The sequence below is a fragment of the Macrobrachium rosenbergii genome, chromosome 2, assembly GCF_040412425.1.
Source record: "Macrobrachium rosenbergii isolate ZJJX-2024 chromosome 2, ASM4041242v1, whole genome shotgun sequence".
Taxonomy (NCBI): Eukaryota; Metazoa; Arthropoda; class Malacostraca; order Decapoda; family Palaemonidae; genus Macrobrachium; species Macrobrachium rosenbergii.
This window is the reverse complement of record NC_089742.1, coordinates 90,595,591-90,620,387: the sequence shown is the minus strand read 5'-3', so window position 1 is coordinate 90,620,387 and position 24,797 is coordinate 90,595,591. Positions and strand designations below refer to the sequence as shown.

The 24,797-nt window shown below is 37.8% G+C and overlaps 1 protein-coding gene across 1 annotated transcript in view; it reads left to right on the top strand.

Annotated features, from left to right (window-relative positions):
• Chsy (Chondroitin sulfate synthase) overlaps nucleotides 1-24,797 on the top strand; it is a 344,497-nt gene that overhangs the window by 309,399 nt on the left and 10,301 nt on the right. The window contains 1 exon segment of the mRNA XM_067122136.1: nucleotides 8,641-8,801. Coding sequence (XP_066978237.1) covers nucleotides 8,641-8,801 — 161 coding nt within the window.

Genomic DNA, 24,797 nt, shown 5'->3' with positions numbered 1-24,797 from the left:
AGGACTGCCTGGTTATCTGGGGGAGGAGAGTTAAAATGACGTGCAAGCATGTCTGGAGATCATTAGTAGTGCACCCAATGTGCATACAGACGAACGTTACAAATACTCATCGTGCTGTTGTGAAAATAAAACATCACAAACGTGTCTATGTACTTGCATTCCATGATCTTTTATTTCCATCTTTTGAAGTTGATTTTATTCATGTCTGTTTGATATCATTTATTCTTTATATTCAATTTCTGTGATTTTTACAAAATTATTTTGTCTTGATGATTAACAGTAATCTGTTTTGATTATTTGAACTGCAGATTATTGCAATCTAAATTCTAAGAAAGTTGTTTGTTAATGTATGGGATCATTGTCCCAATGATCCTATACAATTCTTTTTTTTTTCAATTTTATAAAAAGAAGTAAATAAATAAATAAAAATCATAGCAATGTGATGCGTGGAATTCATAACACTGTAATTCCCATGCAATGTGATGCGTGGAATTCATAACACTGTAATTGCCAATTGTAACCGTGCCATTTGACCCTGGCTTCCTAAGTTTTATTTTTTGTTTTTGCATGAATTACTAGTACCAAATGTCAGGAGGTAAGGTACTCAAATGGCAGCACACAAATAGCAGAGAAACTAAATAAAAAAAATAGTGTTGTGGTCCTGTGAGATGCAGAACTTTGAGGGAGGAGTGGTGAACTGATTATATAGAAATTCATGTGTGAGACATAACAGAAAATCTACTTGTTGATTGTACGTCCTTGTGATCAGAGTGTAAGGAACAGGTAGATACTGTTGAGTCGTCGAACGCCATATGATCGTTGGGGTTTGGCGTGGGTAATTCAAATGAGTGCCATACATCGAAGACCCTTATTGGTTCTTTTCAATTATAAGAGGCCAATCAGCTGAGGTCTATGACCTAAGCAAGTTCAGTTTGAAAAGTAAAGATCAGTAGGGGTTTAGCGATCGATGGGCTAACAAGCTCGTCTGAAAGACAGTGATGGTTCTGAATAACGAAAATTTGAATGGGATGCCTCCGATTGTTTCTCTTGAGTACCTTCCGACTGTAATTGCATAATTAAGTAACGTAATATTAGCAACAGGACCCTGTGTAACTATTAAGGAAAATACACGTGTATCTTACGCATTTTATTTGTACTGGTAGAACCTATAGATGACCGAAAATTGGGTCATTATATATGTATATATATAAATGTATGTATGTACTGTATGTATGTATAACTGAATAACAAAAATTTGGAATGGGATGAATATATAAAGACAGCACTCCATTGTTTCTCTTGCTTTCATGGATTTTTAATCTTTATTTATTACTATATTTATATATATATATATACAGGCAGTCCCTTATCCGGTTTAATCGACGGTTTATTTATAGGTTTGAATTAAATACATACGTATTTGACCATTTTTTAAAAAAAAATGGCCTAAAAACCCCAAGGAGGTTTTAACGCCACGAGATGCGTAAAATTCGGTGTTATCCTAATAACCTTTTAAAAACAAAGTTTAATATATTCATCATTATCACACTTACCATCACCGAAATTACTGCTAGTATTATAATCAATATCTCACGCTTGTTATTACGCATGTATATTATCGCCGCGTCTGTGGATCGGATTCCACATTTATAGATATAAACGTCAGACGTGTGCTGCCACCTATTGCGATTATCCGAGCTTTACGGATAACAAGAAAACATATGGCCCCAAAACGACAGAATAATCATAATTTGAAGGTTTTTTAATGATGTAAAACTCAATAATAATGCAGTTTATTGCGCTTATAATATATAATGGATTTATAACAATACTGCACCCAGAGCATTAAAAGTAAAATAAATGTGTTGCAATCTATTGGTTTTCTAAATGATTTTTGACGATTTTCGACGATTTTCCGGCTTGCACGATTTTTATTTTTTCCCTCAATGTCCTGCTGAAATTAAAAGGCCCTATGCAGACATGCGTTATAAGCCATCATTTGTTATTACATTTGATTTATTTGCAAAAATAGAAATACAAAATACATTACAAAAATATGAACTTTTACCATTTTCGTGCTGCCGAAAGCTGAGGGATATGACCGCTTGTATATGTATATATATATATATATATATATATATATATATATATATATATATATATATATATATATATATATATATACACATACATATACATACACACACACACACATGCACACATATCATATATAAATCTGTATAAAATAAATATATATGTATATATGTAGCCCAGTTGAGAGGTAATTTCACTGCTCACCTGTTACTACAAAGTCGAGTCGTCCCATCTATTGGTAGCATTGGTAGTGGCCAAACAAAGGCTGCTGGTAGTTCATCTCAGTACTCACTCATTCTGCATTCTCTCTCTCTCTCTCTCTCTCTCTCTCTCTCTCTCTCTCTCTCTCTCTCTCTCTCTCTCTCTCTCTCTCTCTCAGGTCTACAGCGAAACAAGCTTTACCCAATATAATTTATTTGACGAAATCTAACATAACTGGATTGCAAGAAATAAGAGATGGAATAAAATGGAATATTAAAGTTCCCAAAAGATTATTCACATTATAGTTCTTACACTGTAACTTGCAATAGGTCAAAATAAGTCAAAGTCCAGTACATCTCCAACGAGTACATCTTCAACCTCTTTCTCAGCGAAACATCTGAAGTCAAATGGATTCCTTATTAACTCAGAAAGCATAAAAATAAAGATATGGGAATTCCTCCCATGTTTCTCATAAAATATACATTAACAATAAATGCTTGAAAAAAAGACATTATAGAAATGGAGAAAAACAATGTACAGTTTGGGAAATTGAATGTGGTTCCTACCTTCAAACAGCAATGTTCACAGTCTTGAATAATAAATCTTGAACCACAAGGTCTTCACTTGAAGACTTCTAGTAGTGTTCAATGTTGTTTTTCCAATGATTCTTTCCCCATATCTATTCCCTTCACACCCTGCGACCCCACCCTAAAGAAACTCACGTACACACGTTTCCCACCTGAACCTGGACATTTCCAGCGAATGCACCTACGAAGTCATGTGACCTGTTCCCACGTCTTGAGAAACCTGACTCCACAATTTTACCTAATTCGGAAATGTGGTAGATGATAGCTAAACATTCTCTCCAAGATTTTGGGAGAGTTTTCCTCCCCACTTGTTAATTAAACATTCACTGTGTATTGTAATTCATAACATACTTGTGACCTATAGGCTTTTCAGATGCTTGGCCACCCAAGGAAGTGCTGCCCCCTGCGCTAGAAATAGCAATTATTAATTTCCAGATTTGTACACCAAACGGACAGCCACACCCCCGACAGGCTGATCTTCCTGTGAGGGTTTACTCACACACTGTTTTTGTGCACAATACGTACCCCACTTCATGCAGGGTATGACAACAATCACCGATAAAATAGCAATGAGGAGGAATTGATTTGGGATAGGGAAAAGTTCGTCTTCCGGCACTGGAGGAAGTGGTGGAATTGTGGTGATCACTTCCCTTAAAGGTGGCACCGAAGCAACTTGATGGTCCCCATGAAGATGCTGCATGAAGATATGAGTAGTAGAGTTGAAGACACTCTTGCCCAGAACTTGAAACCTCGGCGTGACCAGTCTACAAGCCACATCAAAGATATAGGATCCTCGTAGAAGAAACGTATCCGATGAATTATGACACCAGATGGAAACCTCACAGAACACTGCATTGAGAGTCTTTGTAGAGGCCACCTTGTAATCATGTTGGAACGTTTGAAAGTCATGGTCAGGTGGCGTCTGGTTATGTACTAACTTCTCACATCCTAACCAGTCAGCGTTTATGAGCGTAAAGATACTACTGTCGCAAATATATCTGTCATGAACTAAAACACATCCTGACTTACAGTTGACAGCCGAGGGTTGAAAGGTACATAGTCTCCTCACTATCCCATACTATTACTGAACCATTAAAACCACTAAGAAAAGGTCGTATGATAAAACTAAGAAAAGATTTCAAGTTACTAACTGGAATTTCCACAAGCAACCCCCTATCAGATATGCTAACTTTCAAGATATACAGGTAATAGCGATACAAATTCTCCCCAGTAAAAATTACTTGAGAACTGTATAGATATGCTGCATTCATTAAAGTCGATTCTAAAGACTCGAGAGGAAGAATATCTCCAAAAATTTGCTCCTTAGAAGCAGCAACCTCTGCCTTAACCTGTGTTTGAATTTTCAGTGACATGGATTCCGCTTCTTTCTCAATATTCAACAAGGTAGTTTGACAAGAAGACAAAACTATTGTAACATCTAAGTCTCCCCCATCCTATCGACTGTGACCAATAACCCATTTAAAGATGTCCTTAATGTCTCAAAACCCTCCTGTAATTTCTCATTACTATCTCATAAAGTCATCAAAGTTTTACCCTGGCTAGTTAATTCTGCTGATACCTGTTCAATTCTCACCAAATTAGCAGTTGACATACTAGCAATCGATCGTATGATCATAACAGCTCCAATTACCAATGGCGCAGCCCTTTTACTCCTTCTAGAAGAGACCTGAGAAGTCGAAGAACCTAAATTTGGAAGCCATGTCAAAGTCTTCTTTTTCCTGTCCTGAACCTAACAGCTGTAGCATTAAGTTTGGTAGCCAACCCCGTAACGGATCAGACAGATTCCGTCCGACATTCATCTCACCTGAAAAATTCCTAAGCAACTGAACTGTATTCTGGGATGCTTCAAGCTCAATCCTTGCCAAACCTACAGTATATCCTCAAACTCTATACTCAAAGACACTGCGTCAGACAACAACCACACATCGTAGTCTTTTTCTATAATAACACCTGGGCCTAATCTCACTACGGAATTAGTCCATGCCATGACCCCCAAAGACACGAGCAGACGAAACTTCAGCATCTTAAAAAAAAAAATAAGAGAGAGAGAGAGAGAAACCTATAAGTTACCAGATCTCGAAACAAGAAAGAAAAAAAACCATATATCTATAAAACCCTATGGTATTTTGCACCTAATTTAACTAAGTATTGCAACACACAAAAACAAAAAACTGAACTCGGACAATTAAAGATTTGTATAACTCTACGGACCGATGTCCTCCCCAGTTAAAAAAAACCACAATTCACACCCCTTTAAAACCCATTAAAAAACAAAACAAAGAGAGAGAGAGAGAGAAAAGAATCAGAAACAACTGTACATCACAGGAATTAACCCATAAGATTCCCAATTCCCATTAATATGTATTTTTAATTTTAGATATATGTGTCAACCGAGACACTCATGTATTTTCATCCTGAACCATAAATCTATTTCCCATCTTTACTTCTACAACCCGAAAAGGACCCTCAAATTTAGGACCTAGGTTACAGTTCAATTGATTCCTAACATTTATTTTCACAAAAACCCAACTCCCACAGCAACTTTAACTCTACCCGGCTTTGCATTGCTCCTATCAACAGTATCCTGAGTTTTCACTTCAAGATTCTTAGCAAGACACATATATCTCTCTTTAGCAGTAGAGACTAGTGATTTCACTGTATCATCAACTGATGGAATAGGTAATAAATCAAATGTGCCCTGCACTGGGCAGCCAAACGGCACTTCATTGGGAGACATTCCAATGGTATCACTAACCACAGAATTGATGTTATGCTGCACCTGTGGAATATATCGATCCCAATTTACATCATTGCCCCCTACAGTCATCCTGGATTTCTAGATTTGTAGAATACTTTTACAGGACGGCAATGGAACTTTATTTATTTGGTCTTGGAGATCATAAAGGGAAATCATAAAAAAGAAAAGAAAAAGGGGATGATTCACATGAGCTTAGGCTCTACTTCATGGGGGAATGTTATGTAAACACTTTGGTTAAATTAAGTAAGTATATTTACAAGAAAAGAATCAAAAGAAAATGGTTAAATGAATTATTAGGATGTGTGCAAAGCCTGAAGACCTTCCTACTGGAGTGTTGAATGGTGGCAAGGCACAGTCCAAGATGAGTCCACAGCAAATTTGTCCCTCTGCAAGAAAGAGTTAAACATTACACGCCAGTAAAGGAAAATATAACAAGTACAATGACTCGAGGCTGCACTACCAAGGACTCGAGGAATGAATTAACACTTTACACTGGAGCACAAAGCACTGGATAAAATGGCACTAAGGATAAAGAGTAATACTGGCACTCAATAAACACTTCTAATGGCAAACTGTCGTGACTGAAAGGTCTTTACTCATACTTTACCTTAGGGGACGTGGGTCACTGGCGAAGAATGACGAGGGGCAATCACACGCGTGGCACTGAACACTAATCACATGCACGGTCCGTTCGAGGATGACTGTAGAACTGGATTCAAGTCTGGCATCTGGTGTGGACAGTGGGAGGGAGGGGGGCCTCTCAGCAACTCATAGCATCCTCCCGCGCGTGTACGGCTAACTGCAAAGATCCTCCTGTTCAAGCTCATTTTAAGGCAACCGCCAGGGTAAGGCAACCGGCCCATGTATATATATATAGGGGCCTCATATATATATATATATATATATATATATATATATATATATATATATATATATATATATATATATATATATATATATATATAATATATAATATATAATATATAATATATAAGATATATATATATATATATATATATATATATATATATATATATATATATATATATATATATATATATATATATATATTATATAGATATATATATATATATATATATATATATATATATATATATATATATATATATATATATATATATATATATATATATATATATATATTTTGATATATATATATATACCGAGAGCCCCCACAGAACAAATGGAAAGTTATGAAGTTTTCTGCTGTAGCCTATCTCCAAGTACATTATTTTAAGATTCTATTAAGCTATTTTTCATTTTACATTTCTTGTATTTTCAGACTGAGTGACGGTTAGATACAGCCATGGCTAACGACTGGAGGAAATCAGATGGATTGACCGAATCTGGGCTATAACCTTCAGAGAGGCCAGGGATGCTGGCACATCCTTCATTTTCAGTTTCTGAATAGCTAAAGACATTAAAAGAGATGAATCCTTTGTTAAAAGAAACTGGAACAAAAATCCTTATGACTGTCATCGCGAAAAGAGTGAGAATCTTGGAAGGCCTGAAGTCCTTTCTCAGGAGTCAAAAGACATCATAGCTGTGGCAGTGGGTAGACCAAGAAAGTCTTTATGTAAATTTGCACTTGAACTAGAAACAAAATGGGAAAAGAAGAGAAGTTATAGTGCTGTACAGTATATTGTGAGTTGAAAAAATCTGGTATCAAGCCATTTCATGTTATCAGCAAGCCCAACATCACTCAGAAACAGAGAGAAGACCGTGCATGGTTTTGTGGTTCATTTCTTAAAGATGGGGATGAAGCTGACTTTCTCCATGTTGCTGCATCAGATGAACTCTTCATTTACACAGTCAGGAAGCCAAATCATAACAGTGACATCATTTGGGTTGCAAAGTTGGATGATATCAGCGATGACGTGTGCTATCGCCAAGTTGTGAAATTTCCTGAAAGTATGGGAATTTTTCTCTGTTTCACAGCTAAACGGTTAATGTGGATCATCAAAGAAAAAGGAAAGTCATGGAATGGCGAATACTTCAGAGAAACTGTGCTTACTGGTGGAGTACTTCCTTTCCTCAAAGATCCTGAAAATGTGTTATCTGTTGAAGAAGTCACATTTTTGCATGATAAGGCACCATGTTTCAAGGCTCTTCAGACATCAAGTGAATTTCCAGGTAGCTCCCCTGATCTTAATGTGTGTGAAAACATTGGTAGTATCTTAAAGGATCGTGTTGAAGTGTGCACAGTAAACTATGATGGTATACCAAGCCTCGACGACCTGCGAAGAGAGGTGCCCGAAGTGCTCAGGGAAATGGAGTTTGAGTCTCAGCTTTTTTGTGATTTGCTGAAATCATACCTCTCAAGAATACAGGCTGTGGTACAGGCAGATGGAGGCCACACAAAATAGTAAATACTCAGAGAGAAACTTAAATAAATACCTGTTCTGAATTACTTTTGTTTTTGTCCATATCAATTTTAGTTTATGCTGTAGAGGGGGCTCTAATTTCAAAAACACCCTGTATATATATATATATATATATATATATATATATATATATATATATATATATATATATATATATATATATATATATGTATATATATATATATATATATATATATATATATATATATATATATATATATATATATAATGTATGTATATATATATGTATATATATATATATATATATATATATATATATATATATATATATATATATATATATATATATATATATATATACACATATATACATATATATATATGTGTGTATATACATATATATATATATATTTTATTTATTTATTTATATAAATTTATATATATATATATATATAGAATATATATATATATATATATATATATATATATATATATATATATATATATATATATATATATATATATATATATATATATATATATATATATTTAATATATGTATAGAAGGTTTATTTCTAAGGATTGTTAATTTTTAGTATCTTCCATTTTTCAGATGATTTTCAGCGTATATGTTTGGAAGGAGAGGAAAATGTGAGGTTATTAGTGGTTTCATTTCGTCCTTCCCCTGGAGAGGATGATACATCAGAAAATGTTGAAGCCTTGATTTCTAGTCTCCAACTTGATTATCCTCATATCCCTATGAGTGTTATTCAGGTAAGTACATTTTATATCTTAGATTGGTACAAGTCTCATCATGGACTTAGACGTGCATACAGCAAATGTTTTTATAGTCAAGCAGCTTTTTTCTTATATTATTTATATTTTCCTAGTTGCTCTCCTTTAGTAATTTCCCATGTCGGCATCTCTTGATAATTAGTTTTAGACAGTTCTGCCATAGCTCCTCTTTGGATATGGGTATGAAGATTTTAAAGGGATAAGAAAAAACAGCCCTCTCAACTATATTGGATTGTGATAGTGTTATGTTTTGTCATTTTTTTGCCATCTCATATTGAAAAATGAATATACAAAGTAAAGATGTTAGTATTATTAACACACTTATTCAAAAGTGTGGCTAATTATTTGAAAATAAAATATGCTTTCTTAATATTTGCCACATAACAACTAACGTTACTATAGCTTCCTAATGCTGTGTGGTGCAGAGAGTCTCAGTGAAATTTTGTTACTCGTGTCTGTCGTGTGATTTCAGTTCCACATATCTCCATTCATCTCCAGCCTCTTCCACGGAAGTCTGGGTCTTCTTTATTTGGTTTCCGGAGAAGCCTAGGTGATACTTATGCACTGTTCTCCCTGGGATAGTGCAAAGGGAATTTCCAAACTATCTCCATCTCCCCCTCATCATTATTTCCTCTACATATGGAGCTTCCATAATTTCCTTATTGGTACAGTTCTTACTGTATCCTCCCATGTGACTCTGATATCCTTCTTAAAGCTTTATTCTCAAATTGGCAAAACATTTTAAATATCCTGTAGTTTCATTGTCATACAGTTTATGGCCAAATATCAGTAAATTACTAGAGTACATTACTAGCAGTACATTACAATACATTATTAGAGTAATGTATTATAATGCAAACAATTGTTTGCAAGTGTGGGTGAGAACACAATAGCCATGATAAGCCAAGAGAGGTCAGGCAGTACCTGGCCCTACCTGATAGGCTTCACTAAATTCCACCTCTTTGTTGCTAAATTTTGAAACTCAACTATATTAATCCTTTCTCCATCTAGTTTTATTTATCTCTTTGTATTCTCATTACTTGTGCTTGTTCCTATTGGGATATGAACCTGTGCTTTCATAAATGAAGTATTCCAGCGCATCTCACACTTCGGCTGTTACAGATTATAAAACAAAAGCCTATCAGGTAGGGCCAGGTACTGCCTGACCTCTTGGCTTACCATGACTATTGTGTTCTCACCCACACTTGCAAACAATTGTTATTTGTGTCAGGATACGCAATGTGGTAGCATTTTTTGTGCAATTTTCACCTCATGTACTAAATGAGATTCTGTGATTTTGCGAAGCCTTTTTCTTTCGGTGCTTATTCCTATGGTAGCATTATGTGTAATTCTGAGTGTTTTTAAAGGGCTTAGTGTGTTTTTACTGTGTTCTTTGTCCACCGTGTGTGTACCATGTGTGTGCCCCCTTTGTTCTTGAGATGGCTACAACAGATGTGAAGCCCGAATTCCGTCACTGTTCTGGAAACCGTTAAATAAGTTCATGTCACTGGTAGACCTGCATTCAGTGTGTATTTCCTGTTGTGGGAAAGTGTGCAAGAGACTCAATATTTAAGGAGTGTGAAAGGTGGCTCGCTCCCCGACGGAGTCTTTACGAGAAGCATAGTTTTTTATTATTATTATTATTATTATTATTATTATTATTATTATTATTATTATTATATTATTATTATTTAGAAGATGAACCCTGTTCATATGGAACAAGCCCACAGGGGTCATTGACTTGAAATTCAAGCTTCCAAAGAATGTGGTGCTCATTAGGAGGTAAGAGAAGGTAAAATGAAATACAGAAAGAAGAGCTTTCACCTATTAAAAAGAAAAAATAATGAAATAGTAAATAGATAAAAATGTATTAAAATGCAAGGAGAACAGCGTTAGGGTAGTACAGTAAACCTCCGTATTCGCGGGGGATGCATACCACACCCCCCCAGGGAATAGCTAAAATCCGCGAATACTTAAAACCCTTCTAAAAACACTTAGAACTGCTTATACCAAAGTATGTCAATAGTTTTATCACAAAAAGTGCATTTAGTCATGAAAATTATATGAAAATACAGTAATTAGTGAATATTTCTGTGAAAAATACCCGAATGGGCAAATTTTCCGCGAATAATGTGTATACATGTTCCATAGAGAAATCCGCGAACATGTGAGAACGCGAAGACGGGTGGGTTTACTGTAATGCATTGCATTTTTGCTTAAGCTTTTGAAGTTCCAATTGCACGACATCCTCAGGGAGACTGTTCCACAGTCCAACGGTGTGAGGAATAATGGACCTGTGAACTGAGAAATTCGACAGTGGGGCATTTACTGCATATTGGTACTGCTGTTCAGCGATGCTTCATGGAGGTATGCAATATTAAAAGTGTTAAATAAAAAAAGCACCCGTGGACATTTACCTGGGTTTATCCAAAACTTTCTGACAGATTGCACTTTTCATGTGAGAATTGATAATGTTTATATAAAAACACTTGAAAATGGTGTCTCACAGGGAAAAGCATCTTTAGTGGCACACTGTTTACTTAAGCAATAAATGATATCATTAATAATCACCTGTTGGAATTAAAAGTAACCTGTATATGGATGATTTTCCATATATTTTTCAGCATCTCGGATAAAACATACAGAGTGAAAGATTAATAAAACCATAATAAAAATAGATGAATGGGCCTCATCTGTAGACTTCGAATTCTCCATAGATAAAACTTAAGCAGTCATGTTTTACAAAAATAAAATGTGGAAAAAGGATGAAGAAATATATTTAAAAATGAGAACTACTAGTACACCAATTGGCCAAATAGCAAAATTTTTGGGATCAGTGTTCGTTACTCACTTGAATTGGAAAGCCCACATAACATACATGAAATGAAAATGTAAAAGAGGATTAAATCTAATTAAAAAAACTATCAAACACCACTTGGGGAGCCGATAGACGTACCTTATATTCTATAAAGCAACAGTGTTGCCTATCATTGGTTATGGAAACAAAATATATGGCCCAACATCAGATGCAGTGCTGAAAGCATTAGACCCAGTTCACAAATGAAGCCCTTAGAATATGTTTAGGAGCCTATAGATCATCACCAAACTCATTTTTACAAGTTGAATGTGGTGAACTGCCACTCTCTCTCCATGGAGAATTAATAACAGTGAAAAGGGCCTTAAGAATTCAGACATGATTCACCAACCAAAAAATTTAGATTAAGAGATGCATGCACTGTATAAACAATCATTCGTCATCTTTCCCTGATAGATCTAGAAGATTTTTTTAGACATAGACAACATACATTGGAACATAGAAGCTGAAAAGGTCCACATTACGCAATATACACAGATGGATCTAAATCACAGTATGGAGTGGGATAATGCTGCAGTATCCCAAGACAAAACGTATCAGTTCTCTCTATCTAATAATTCTTCAGTATTTACAGCTGAGTTTTGTGCAATAGCATCAGCCATAAAAATAAAGAAACCTCATGTAGTAATTTTGTGATTTTTAGTGACCTAGAAGCACCATAGAAGCCATTCAGAATTGCAAATGAAAAAATAACAAGTTAGTACTCCATAAGCTGTATAATAATGGAAAAAATACAGAAATACGTTGGATCCCTGCCCATGTAGGGATGAAGGGAAATGAAGAGGCTGATAAAGTGGCTAAAGGAGCAGTCCACATGACAAGATCAAATGTAAATATCCCTAATAATGATTATGTAACACACATGAAAATAGTTATTATAAATAAATGGCAAAATATATGGAAAGAAGAACCTGAAAATAATTAATTAAAACAAATAAACCCAGGTATTAGAAAATGGAGGTCATCATACCAAAGAGAGAGACATACACAAGTAATTGTGAATCTTTGAAAAGGCCATGCTCGTCTGACACGTGGATTCTTAATGAGCAGCCCACATGACCGTGCTCCCGAATGCTCAGAATGCAGTGATAATAACAGTTAAACATGTGTTATATATGAATGTCCAAATTATAACCAACAACGGCTATCAAGTTTCAGAAATTGATCAATTGTGAAATTGTAGCAGAATCTACAACATTTTCAGATTTCCAATTTTAATATTCACGAGGAACTGTAAGTTAATTGATAAAATGTAAAAAAAAGTAGTTTATGATAATACAAAAGCCCTGGGGCATTTAATAAATGAAAATAATATATGAATTCAAAATTCTTTACTTATTCTGATTTTTATCATTACTTAGTTTTTTGTGCAGACGGAAATGTGAGTAAATGTATTTGATGTGTGCATGTGTTCCAGTGTGGAAGCACATGCCTTTTTGCTTATTTATTTTCAAATTTTCATTTTCTTTCATCAGTTAGTCCCAGTGCTTGGCCTATGGTGTAGACCTGGCACTCCATTTCATTTTAATCCTTAGGGCCAGCCCTATGAGAGCCGTTAATCCACTCAGTGGTCAGGTTAAACCATTTTAATAATAATAATAGTGAGAGCCCCATGAGGCCTCTCTCTCCAACAGAGGACTGAAGAGGACTGACTGCTGGAAGCTTGATGAGGCTTCCTGCAGGGATACGGAGCAGGCTTCTTCTTCCTCTGCTTATTAGCTTTGAAAGGAGATGAGTAGTTGACAGTACTCGATGATGACTTAATTATTCTTTCCAACTTTTTCTTCTTTCTGAGTGCAGCCGAGGTATGCACGAATTGAGCAAGAGGAGGAGGACCGCACCCAGAGTCGAAGACAGCGCCTTGGGATGCATCACCAACAAAATGTGGGGAGACATATACATGGGAGCAGTTTGGGAGCCAGTAGACATCATGGCCATCGATGCCTTGATGGTCATGGTGGAAGCAGTGAAAGGTGACACCTTACTCGCCTTGAGGTGTTCAAGTAGTTAGGAAACATTGGGCTCCTGCAAGGTGCTCAGGGAGGGCCACAATTTCCTGAGGTGATCATCCTCCATTGTACCTGCAAAGAAAGTTGGGTTACTATGAGACTCTTCCCTTTGTCCCGAGAGAGTGTCCTCCGGAGAGAAACTCTCCCTCAGAGGAAAAAGGAGGCCTCAAGTGAGGTGCCGGAATGGATATCCTCTCCCCCTCGATGGCTCTCAACCAAATGCTTAGTAGGAGCCGGTGAGGGGTAAACTGCTCACCTAAGAGTAGCAATAGTGGTAAGAAGGTTTGGAAGTTTGGCAGGAGGAAGGAAAGGTCTGAAGATGACCTTCAGTGACACTGGGGAGACCTTCTTCTCTCTTCTTCTTCCTAGGAAACTTTACCTATTGCTTGGATGGCCAGACATTGCAGTCCGAAAATGGACTATTTTGGTTACATTTGTGCTTCCTACATGAAGTACAGAGGATGTGAGGATCCGCCTCCAAAAATGAAAGGAACCTGTTGTAAGGCCTGTATTGACCTGGCCAGCACCTGAATACCGGGGGTTTCTTCATGTAATGACTGATGGGTTTGGCTCATCTGTATTAATCAAACAAATAACAGTCATACAAGTCAAAAAAAGCAATAAAGTGAAGAAAATACTAAAAAGGGCATAAGAAAGGTAATTTCTTGTCACAACTGCTGCAGAAAGCAAAGTATAGGGCATACCAACAGGTGAGTGGGGTTCCCACTACCTGTTGATAGTTAACGACCTTGTCTTAGAGTTAAACGACCGTTCTGGCTCTCGCTCTCAAGCTAAAACCCGATGTTTTGTTAGGAACAACTAATTTTTACTTTTTTCAGGTACCGTGTTTTTTACTCTCTTGATTGTTCCTTTCTTATGGTCTTTCTTTCCTTCACTGTCTGATTAGCTCACGGCAGTTCATATTGTTTTAAAGGGAGCGCTGATGCCATAAGGCCCCATGATAAAGTAAGTGCTTGTGTGCTACCTTATGATTGAAGGAGTTTGCTTTAAATTTTTACCACCTATTCTACAACTAATAAAGAAAATTCTCTCAAGGGAAAATTTAGAAGTTCGACCTCTTAAGTTCATTTTCTATTTTGCAGTTGAAAAAACTTTTTGAATCTTTTCAAAAATAATATGCAACAGAAAACGTTTCATTCAAAAATGAATTTGCTGATGACAAAATCAAGATATATAGTTATACTAGTCAGTAAAAGTTTCATTGAATTTGGTTCAGTCTGCTTGGAGAAAGAAGAATTTAGATTTGAAAAAAGTAAGTTTTGAGAAAAGAGCAAAAGAAAAATTATTGCTTATTTTGTTATAACTATGAAACTATGACATTGAGAAGGCTGATTTTTGCACTAAAACTATTTCTTTATATAAGAAATATGCCCTTAAGTTTACAATATAATCAAATGAATAGAACTGGGCTCTCTCTTGATCTATGTGTTATCTAAAATTTGCATTTATGGGGAGCTCCAATGCCATAAGGCCCCATTACAAAGTAAATGACTGTTTCTACCTTATGATGGAAGAAACTTGCTTCAAATTTTTACCACTTATTCTAAAACTAATACTGAATAAACACAAGTCTTGTTTCAGTCTTCTTGGAGATCTAAGCATCTAATGTTGAAAAAAAGTAAGTTTTCAAAAAACAGCAAAAGAAAAATATTTTTGGACTCAAGAAACTAAAAACAATCAGGAATATCTGGAGCCAGTTATTCCTATATCATTATAAGCCGTTATCTCTATGACACTACCCCTAGAGAGAATGGGATATTTTTGGGGGGGAAATTATTTTTGAATAAATTTGTTTTACACTTTTTTACAGGCTTTATTTACAATTTGTTGCTCACAATGCAGTACAACCGATGAACAAAATTGTCCATGAACCAATCTAAACATTTTTTTAGTAATAACATTTCAAGATATGTGTATTTATATAAGTAACTTACCAAGTTATTACAATGCAATAGTTTCTAATTATCGTGGCAGTTAAAATTTTGAACTTTGTGGTAGCGCTCCAGTTGTTTTAGTATAGATAACTAGCCCTGCCCACTTTAGGGGAAGAATAAGTACAACACAGCTGGAGAGCTCAATTCATGTCTGTCAGTCAACAATTAAACATCAGTTGTTTGAGCAGCCGTGGTTCTGTATTTTTTCACCGGATGGTTTTGTCTGATCGCCATTTTTGGTGAAGTACTCATTATTTTGGTAGCCTTTGCTATTTATAATTAGCTAGATTGACTAGACTTTACCTGTTTGAGACTTTTGATCATGTCTGACTTCAGTAGTTCTAGTATCTGGTTTTGCAAGAGAGGTTACAATACCAGATTGATGTCAGCTAAGAACGACACACACTGTGTTGTCATTGTAGAGGGCATTTTGCTCGCTTGATCTGACTTGTGAAGAGTGTAGAGATTGGGATCAGGGGAAATGGAAAACTCTGAATGTACACTTTGACAGACTTCAAAGTGATAGAAAGAGAAAGGCAGCTTCTAGAGCCGAAGCTAGGGGTTCTGCTAGCCAGGTTTCTTCTCCCCCCATTAACAGCCTTCCAACTTTTACATCTACTCCGTTACCTGGCTCCCAGACTTCTGACCCCAATGCCATCGCCAGCCTCGAAGCCAGGATAGACCAAAAATTCAGTCTACTAGTTAATACAGTAGCCCAGATAGGGGCTTCCTTAAAGACCCTTATGGATAAGATGAGTGCCAGTGATGTAGGTGCAAGTGCAGTGTCAGTGGAGGAGGATGCTCCCAGACAAAGGTCCTTGTCAGACATCCCTAAACTTGGGAGGACACATACCGGAGGTCTAGGGGAGGTTGGTGGGGTTTGCCCCCTCACCCAAGCCTGTTGTCCGTAAATCCCAGGACTCGGTAGACAGCCGTTGGAAAGGCATCTACTATATGGAAGTACATGGTTTGTCCTTTAGTGACTCGGGCGAGAGGCATCGTTGTTGCTCTTCCAGTTTGTAGACCATTGAAAAGGCACATTTCAACCGCTGACCGTGCTTCTCTGCTTCCTGGTAAGCAGCCCAGGGAACAGGAGTGTAGTCCGCAACCTGCCTGTAGCTTCTGGGACAGTCCCAGTCGTTTGTCTCCCGAGTTTTCAGTGGTAAAGCGCCAGTATTTGGCATCGAAGTAGTCTGAGCGCCCAGTGTCCACTTGTCCATCTGTGTCCGCACGTTCACCTGTCCGCTTGAAGCCAACTGTCAAGCATTCGGCGCCACAATCTGGGCATCAAACACTGACTCTTCAGTCTGTCTCAGCAGGTTTGTCCGCCCCTTTAATTCCTACCAGACGTACCTACTTCTCCTATTCCATCCGACAGTGAAGCTATTGAGCAGAATAACGTTACCTCAGTGTATGCAGCTCTTCTTAGATACTTCTTGTTTGGCTACCTGGCCTTCTCCCCAGCGGCCTCGATGTCTCCTACATCAGCTCTAATGATGAGGAATCAGCCAGCAGAGTCTTCCAGGCTTCCCAAAATGGTCCTTGCCTCTTCATCAAGGAAAGCCTTGTCCGGAATTGATGGTTGGCTAGCGGAAAAGAGGGATCTCGGCAAGGCTGTATTCTGCTCCCCTCCTTCTCGCCTGTCTCGGAGGAGATATCTTTCATATGGCACTGGGGAAGCTCCTTCCTTGGGAGTTTCTGCCTCCTCCCAAGGGGAATTCTCCAGCCTGATTGATTCTGCTCATAAGTCGGCCTTTGCCTCAGCTAAATCATGTTTGCTTGTACAGAGCTTGATCACTTGGTGTGTGGTATCTTCAAGATCTTTGAAATCTTCAGCTTCTTAGACTGGGCTGTAGGGGCCTTGGCTAAGAAGATAGAGGACTGCAAGTCTCTGGCTGGGTGTCCTCTCATGTGCAAGTAAGGCTACTAGGGATGGCTCCCAGGAACTGGCTGACTTATTTTCTTTTGGAGTATTTAAGAAGAGGGAACTGTGATGTTTGTTTACCACAAAAGGGGTTACTTCCGCCCAAAGGTCGGCTCTCCTGTATTCGCCTTTGGACCGCATTCATCTTTTTCCTCAGACTACAGTGGAGCACGTGGCCACAGACCTCCAGAAGAAGTCGACACAAGATCTCCAGGCACAGTCATCTAAGCATCCCAAGGAGTTGGTTTCGTATGGCTCCAGAACAGTCTCCCTTCTTCATCAGCAACCCTTTCGGGTGGCAGAGCAAGATTTCAGCCATGCCTGCACACTAATATACATTCATTCCGACCTTTTAAGAAGTCCTCCATTAAGCCCTCCTCTTCCATGTTCCTGTGGGAGCCAGGCTTTTCCATTTTTGCAGGAAAAGGAAATCCAGGAACATAGAGCCTTGGGTCTTGGAAGTACTCAGAGAGGACTGCTCCATCCCGTTCAGGGAGAAGCCTCCTTTAGTGTCATGGCCCATTGCATTGACAGCCTACCCTGTAGGCTCACAGAGATTTTCAGCCTTGTCAGAAGAGGTCCCCTCCTTTCTCAAGAAAAGAACTGTAGAGGTAGACGAAGACATGAACACAGAAGGTTTCTACAACTGCCTTTTTATTGTCCCCAAGTCATTGGGAGGTGGAGACCTGTCCTGAACATCAGCGCCCTGAATTTCTTCATCCAGAAAGCAAAATTCAGGATGGAAACAAACTGGTCAGTGGTGGTGGCTTTCAGAAGAAAGGTTTTTAGTAGGGAAATCTCTTCTTCCTCTGAACCCCAGCCTAACCTTATACTCAGACGCATTGGATCTGGGTTGGGGAGCTCTTCTAGAAAACATGGAAGTTTCTGGGACGTGGTCCCAGGAGGAGAGAGAACTTCACATCAGTGTGAAAGAACTAAAGGCAATACATTTGGGCCTCCAGCCATTTGCAGCAGCAACCTTCAATAGGACAGTAGCGGTCCATTCAGACAATTCAACCACTCTGTCTCAAATCAGAAACCAGGGAGGTACTCACTCCTCCTCCCTTTACGAGGCAGCCAAGGATCTCCTTCTCTGGGCGCAGGAGAATCGCACCAGAATTGTTACTTGATTCATCTAGGGCAAGGTGAATGTCCTAGTGGATGAGCTAAGTTGCTGCAGATAGGTTCTACCTATGGAGTGGACACTGAATCCGCAGGTGTGCACCAACCTGTGGAAACGGTGGGGAAAGCTCAAGAAACCATCGACCTCCCTTGTATTGTTCTCCATCCCCGAACCCTCTGGCATGAGCAACGGATGCCATGCTCCAGTACTGGTCGAACTTAGATGTACAATCAACCCCTAAGATTCGTGGGGAATACGTACCACAACCCCCCGCGAATAGTTAAAATCCGCGAATAGTTAAACCTCCCCCCTAAAAATGCTTATAACTGCCTATCTTGAAAGTTCAAATAACAAATGTATACTTAAAGTATCATCCTACATCAAATATACCGTAAAATATCATCCTAGCACTGTATTAATCTTTGAAATTACTGTATATTAATATTTCAGTCATCTTAAAAATATATACATACATACATACATACTTCTAACCCTTCCAACCAAAACAGAGAGAGAGAGAGAGAGAGAGAGAGAGAGAGAGAGAGAGAGAGATTTATCTCTTTAATCTCTTGAGGAATGTTAATTTATATCTATTTACTACCTGCTGGTCACACCCTGTACGTATACTCCATGTGACTGACAACAAAAAAATTTGTATGTTTGTTTTTTATCTTCCAAAGATGTATTACCTTTACTACACATTTTTAAAACACTATGAACACACACACATACAAAAACAGTGTGCATATGTGTTAATACCAATTGATTAAAGAGACTCAGATTAGCAGTATTTTTTCCTGAGAGAGAGCGAGAGCACAAGTGGCAACATTCATTTGACCACCCAGTTTGGCAACATTTTTCTACCCTTGCTCTCAAGTTATTTGACACATTTGACACTTACACCCTCCCCCCTCTTTCCAAAGCTTTTAGGAAAAGATTGGGAAACAGATGCATTGAAAGAATTTATATTGACCTTTTCCTGAATGAATTGATATTTGTTGTTTACATTAATAGTAATATTTGAAAATTAGTAAATAATTTATTTATCATACAAAACAAATAAACATATAAATATTACATTTGCATAAAAATTCTCTCATCTCAGTAAGAGAGAGAGAGAGAGAGAGAGAGAGAGAGAGAGAGAGAGAGAGAGAGAGAGAGAGAGAGAGGCTGAATTAAGTATCTATTTATCTGTCTATCCATTTCTCACATTCTACCCTTTGGCGAGAGAGAGAGAGAGAGAGAGAGAGAGAGAGAGAGAGAGAGAGAGAGAGAGAGAGAGAGAGAGGAATGAAGGGAGAAATTGATTTGACCACGGAGAGCAAGAGCGAGGAATGAAGGGAGAAATTGATTTGACCACGGAGTGGCAACATCTTCTACCCTTGCTGTCAGAAGTGTCAAGCAATTTGACAGGTTCATATATATTGAAGTAAAATCTTACTAATTCACTATATTTTCTTTACATTGATATTAACCCCTTCGCCACCGGCCTGTTGCACTGCAGATAACGCTTGCATACCGCATGAGACCCCCCGTCGATCGCAAGTATATCAGTCATCATTTGCTCCCATTAAACTTTCTGTTATTCATATTTTTCGTTTATATTCTTATGTGAAAACATTGTGTATATATCAATGAATATTGTTTACCACATTGGCTATATACATATACATATATATATATATATATATATATATATATATATATATATATATATATATATATATATTATATATATATTTATATATATATATATATATATATATATATATATATATATATATATATATATATATATATATATATATATATATATATATATATATATATATATATATATATGTATGTATGTATATGTATGTATATAATAATATAAAAAGAGGAATATTTAGTGGAAAAAGTAATTGTAGAAATAGAAACAGCTATAAAGTAGTAGAAATAGTAGTAAAGTAGTAGAAATAAAGTAGCAGAAAAAGTAGTAAAGTATTAGTAAAATAGTACAAGTAGTAATAGCAGTATATACTGTACTAGTTTTCTTACGGAAACAGTTAGTCTAGGTTCATACGGAAACTGCGTATACATCAATGAATGTTTATGGCATTGGTAATAATAATAATAATAATAATAAAATTCAACAGTAATACCACTACTACTACAACTTGTAGAGGAAATAATGATAATAAAAATTACACGTTAGTGTAAAAAAAAATGAAAGAAGTTTTCAAAAAACATAGTACGTATGTAACACCAAAAATATATCCTCTGCTGTGCTTGGGTTGGAAGGGTTGATTATTACTGCCTCGAAGACCCAGCCCTTGGGGCTTCGGAACCTCGTTTTTTATGTGCATGAGAGGGCCAAGCTATAAAGTGTTCCTTCGAGCATCTCGTGACCAATACATATACATACGGAAAAACATACATCTCATCACGAGTGACAGCCCTCCACAGAAGTCTATTTACCTTCCGCTTTCCTGTTGACCGAAAATACTCCTCTGCCCGAGCATTCATCCATTCACACAGTCTGTCAATAACATCATCACAAAAAAAGAAACAAAATGCATCTCGTGGGCAGGTGAAGTCTGGTGTGCAAACAGAGATCCCATTGTCACCCTCCGTGAAATCGGGGGGTTGGGTCTGGGTGCACGTCACAAAATGGATCTGTTATGAACCGCCAACCTTCATCGACAATGGGTTCAATGTCTTCTAAATACTCGGTGTCGCTGTCATCCTCTAAGCAACTCTCACCACTATCACTATAATCATCTGACAGATCTGGCAGGTATTCAGACCCAGAGTCTGAAATACTATCATCCGACATCATGATACTGAAAAATAAAAAACAGACCTGCAAAATAACTGCAATCAAAAGGGAAAAAAGTTTAGCATTCGAATCCAATGGTTTACTCACAAGATCGTGACAGTGTTTCATACATAACAGCTTGAGGCGCACTGGCATGTGCTGCTGGACGATACCCCTTATAATATCCCATATGAATATGACGTCACGACGACCATCGGACACTCATTGGCTAGAATAAATAGTGGGAGGAGCTTCTGCACCTCTCTCTCGCACAATACTACGCCTGAAACCCATCCAAGCTGAAGAAAACAGCTTTGCTTTTCGAGGAGGGATGAAAGACGATAGGCGTCGCCGTCATGTCTTTTATTACTGTACCGTAAAAGACATACATGTGTACGTCCCGGTGGCGAAGGGGTTGTTGTTATTTGAAAATAGTAAATCATTTATTTATACAAAACAAATAAACATACGTATGCATAAAAATTCTCTCATCTCAGTAAAAGAGAGAGAGAGAGAGAGAGAATTATTTTTATCATAAGTTATTATTTAATCTTATCAAACTTGATATCAGTATTTAGTCACGAAAATAATACGAAAATACAAAATATCGTTCTAAGAAAAAATCCGTGAATGGGCGAGTTTTCCTGCGACTAATTTATAGATAGGTTCCACAGAAAAATCCTGTGAATTGTGAGAACGCTAATATGGGGGGTTTACTGCATATGCCTTCCCACCATTCACCATGGTCAGGGAAGTCGTAAGCAAGTTTCTTTCCCACATCAATATTTCAATGACCCTTCTAGCTCTGTTCTGGCTGCAGAAGGAGTGGTTTCTGGACCTGCTCAGGCTGCTGGTGGACTTCCCAAGACTTCTGCCTCAGAGACCAAGTCTACTCAGACAGCCACACTTTCACCGATTCCACCAAGGCTTATCTGCTCTTGCTCCGACAGGCTTCAGACTGTCAGGAAACTTGTCAGAGCAAAGGGCTTTTCAAGACCAGCAGCAGAAGTGATTGCGAAGTGTAGACGCCAGTCTTTCCTCTAGGCTCTACCAGACCAAGTGGGCAGTCTTCTGCAGCTGGTGTCAAAGAAATAACGTCTCATACTGAAACCTCTCTAACACAGATCACAGACTTTCTGCTCTTCCTGAAGTCTTCTCAAGGCTTAGCTGCATCTACTATTAGAGGTTACAGAGCCATGCTAAGTTCTGTCTTTAGGCTTAGAGGCTTGGATCTGTCAGCAAGTCAAGACATTAGTGACTTAATTAAGTCCTTTGATACATCAAGGCAAGAGAAGATGGTTTCGGTCGCCTGGAACCTGGACGTTGTCCTTAAATGGTTCTCGGACCCCCCGTTTGAGCCCCTTCACTCCATCTCTCTCAGAGATTTGAGAAAAAAAACCTTTTTTCTTATTGCTTTGGCTACAGCCAAGAGAATCAGTGAACTGCAGGCTTTAGATAAGAAAGTTGGATTTTCATAGGGAGATGAGGTCTGCTCTTTCATGCTCAGGTTTTTGTCCAAGAACAAATCTCCTTCCAAGCCCTGGCCTGGTTCAGTCATAATCAAGAGACTGACAGATATCCTTGGCCCAGAAGACCAAGAGAGAGCACTTTGCCCTGTAAGGCCATTAAGACATTATCTGGAGAGGATCAGAGGCACCTGTAATAACCTGTGGAACCTTTGGTGCCCGAGAATGCATTGGCATTCTTTTTGAGAGATGTAATCTCTTTGAGAGATGTAATCTCTTTGAGAGGATTCTTTACCCATTTTTAAAGTCAAAGCCCACAAAATAAGAGCTGTCGCCACTTCGTTGGCTTTAAAGTGTAACTTATCACTATCTGTGATTCTTCAGTCCACCTTTTGGAGGTGTAAGTCAGTGTTCACAACACATTATTTATGTGATATTGAGGCATTATATGAAAATTGTTGTACCTTAGGCCCGCTATCAGTGGCTGGCATGGCACTGGGGGATGAAGTAAAGGAGGTATGCCTTGCCTTGATACAGGTTGTCGGGTTGTGGGGAGCTTGGTACTCCAGGTACTGTGCCAGTCTGTTTTTAATGGATGGGTAGTAGTTATGTTATTTTATGTGTTGGTAACTAAGTTATCTGGTTTGTGTTTTATGGTACAATGCCCAGGACAAGGGCACTTGTTAGCTCTTTGTCAACCTTCGGAGTACTTCTTTGCTGCAAAGCTCTCACTGAAGTAGGGGCGCTCCATGGTTATACTGCCACGCCACTACAGGTTGAGATGATCTCCAACCAGGGGCAGTATCTTCCTACTGTAGCTCTGTCACTAGGTAAGGTTACAACAAGCATTTCACCAATGCTAGCTACTTTTCTGTTTCAAATTCATCTCCATTACTAAATGTTTTTTGAGTAGTATACAGTAAACCCCCCGTATTCGCGTTCTCACAGTTCATGGACTCGCCTGTTCGCAGATTTCTTTACGGAACATATATACACATTATTCGTGGAATATTTGCCCATTCACGGTATTTTTCACTGAGAAATATTCACTAATTACAGTATTTTCATATCATTTTCATGACTAAATGCACTTTTTGTGATAAAACTATTAAAATACTCAGGTACCTAGGTAGTGCTCGAGTTACAATAATTCGATTTCGCGATGGGGTAAGCAATTAATGCTGGTATGACAATATTTATAAAATATTTTTAAATTTCGCACGGGCACAGGCAGCAGCGTACAATCAGGTAGTGAGAGAGACCAAATTACAATAGACCAACTTCTTTTCCTCCATCTCTTTATCCCATTTTCTAGTTAAAAAAGTAAAGGAGAATGATAAAACAGGTTCTAACGTAGGAAAAACCAAATTTTGGTAGTTGCTGTTTTGTCCTCAAGGAGTTACCTTCCATGGTCTACCAGAGCTCCATGGCGACCAAACTAATATCAAAGAATTCTCTTCTAGTCGGTCTTTTTGGCCAGGTATTGTGTCGTACTGAATAACATTATAACATGAGGTAGTATATAATGGACTCAAAGGTAAGAGGGCACCTTCACTTATCTTCAGCGAAGCTGAACCCAGTTTTTCCAAAGTCAAAAGAACCTGCAAGAAAGAAAAGTGACTATTGTGCATGCGCATCCGTCCTCTTGTTTACAACCAGGCCATTAAAGACCAAGGAGCCATTACTCTCTGTTGGTCAATGCAGGATGATCCCTTACCCAAATCCCATGCCTTTTCGTCAGGGAAGTGGCAGGGTTTTGAGGACTCAACAGCGACTACCAAAAATAGGTTTTTCCTACATCAAAACCTGTTTTTTGATAGTGT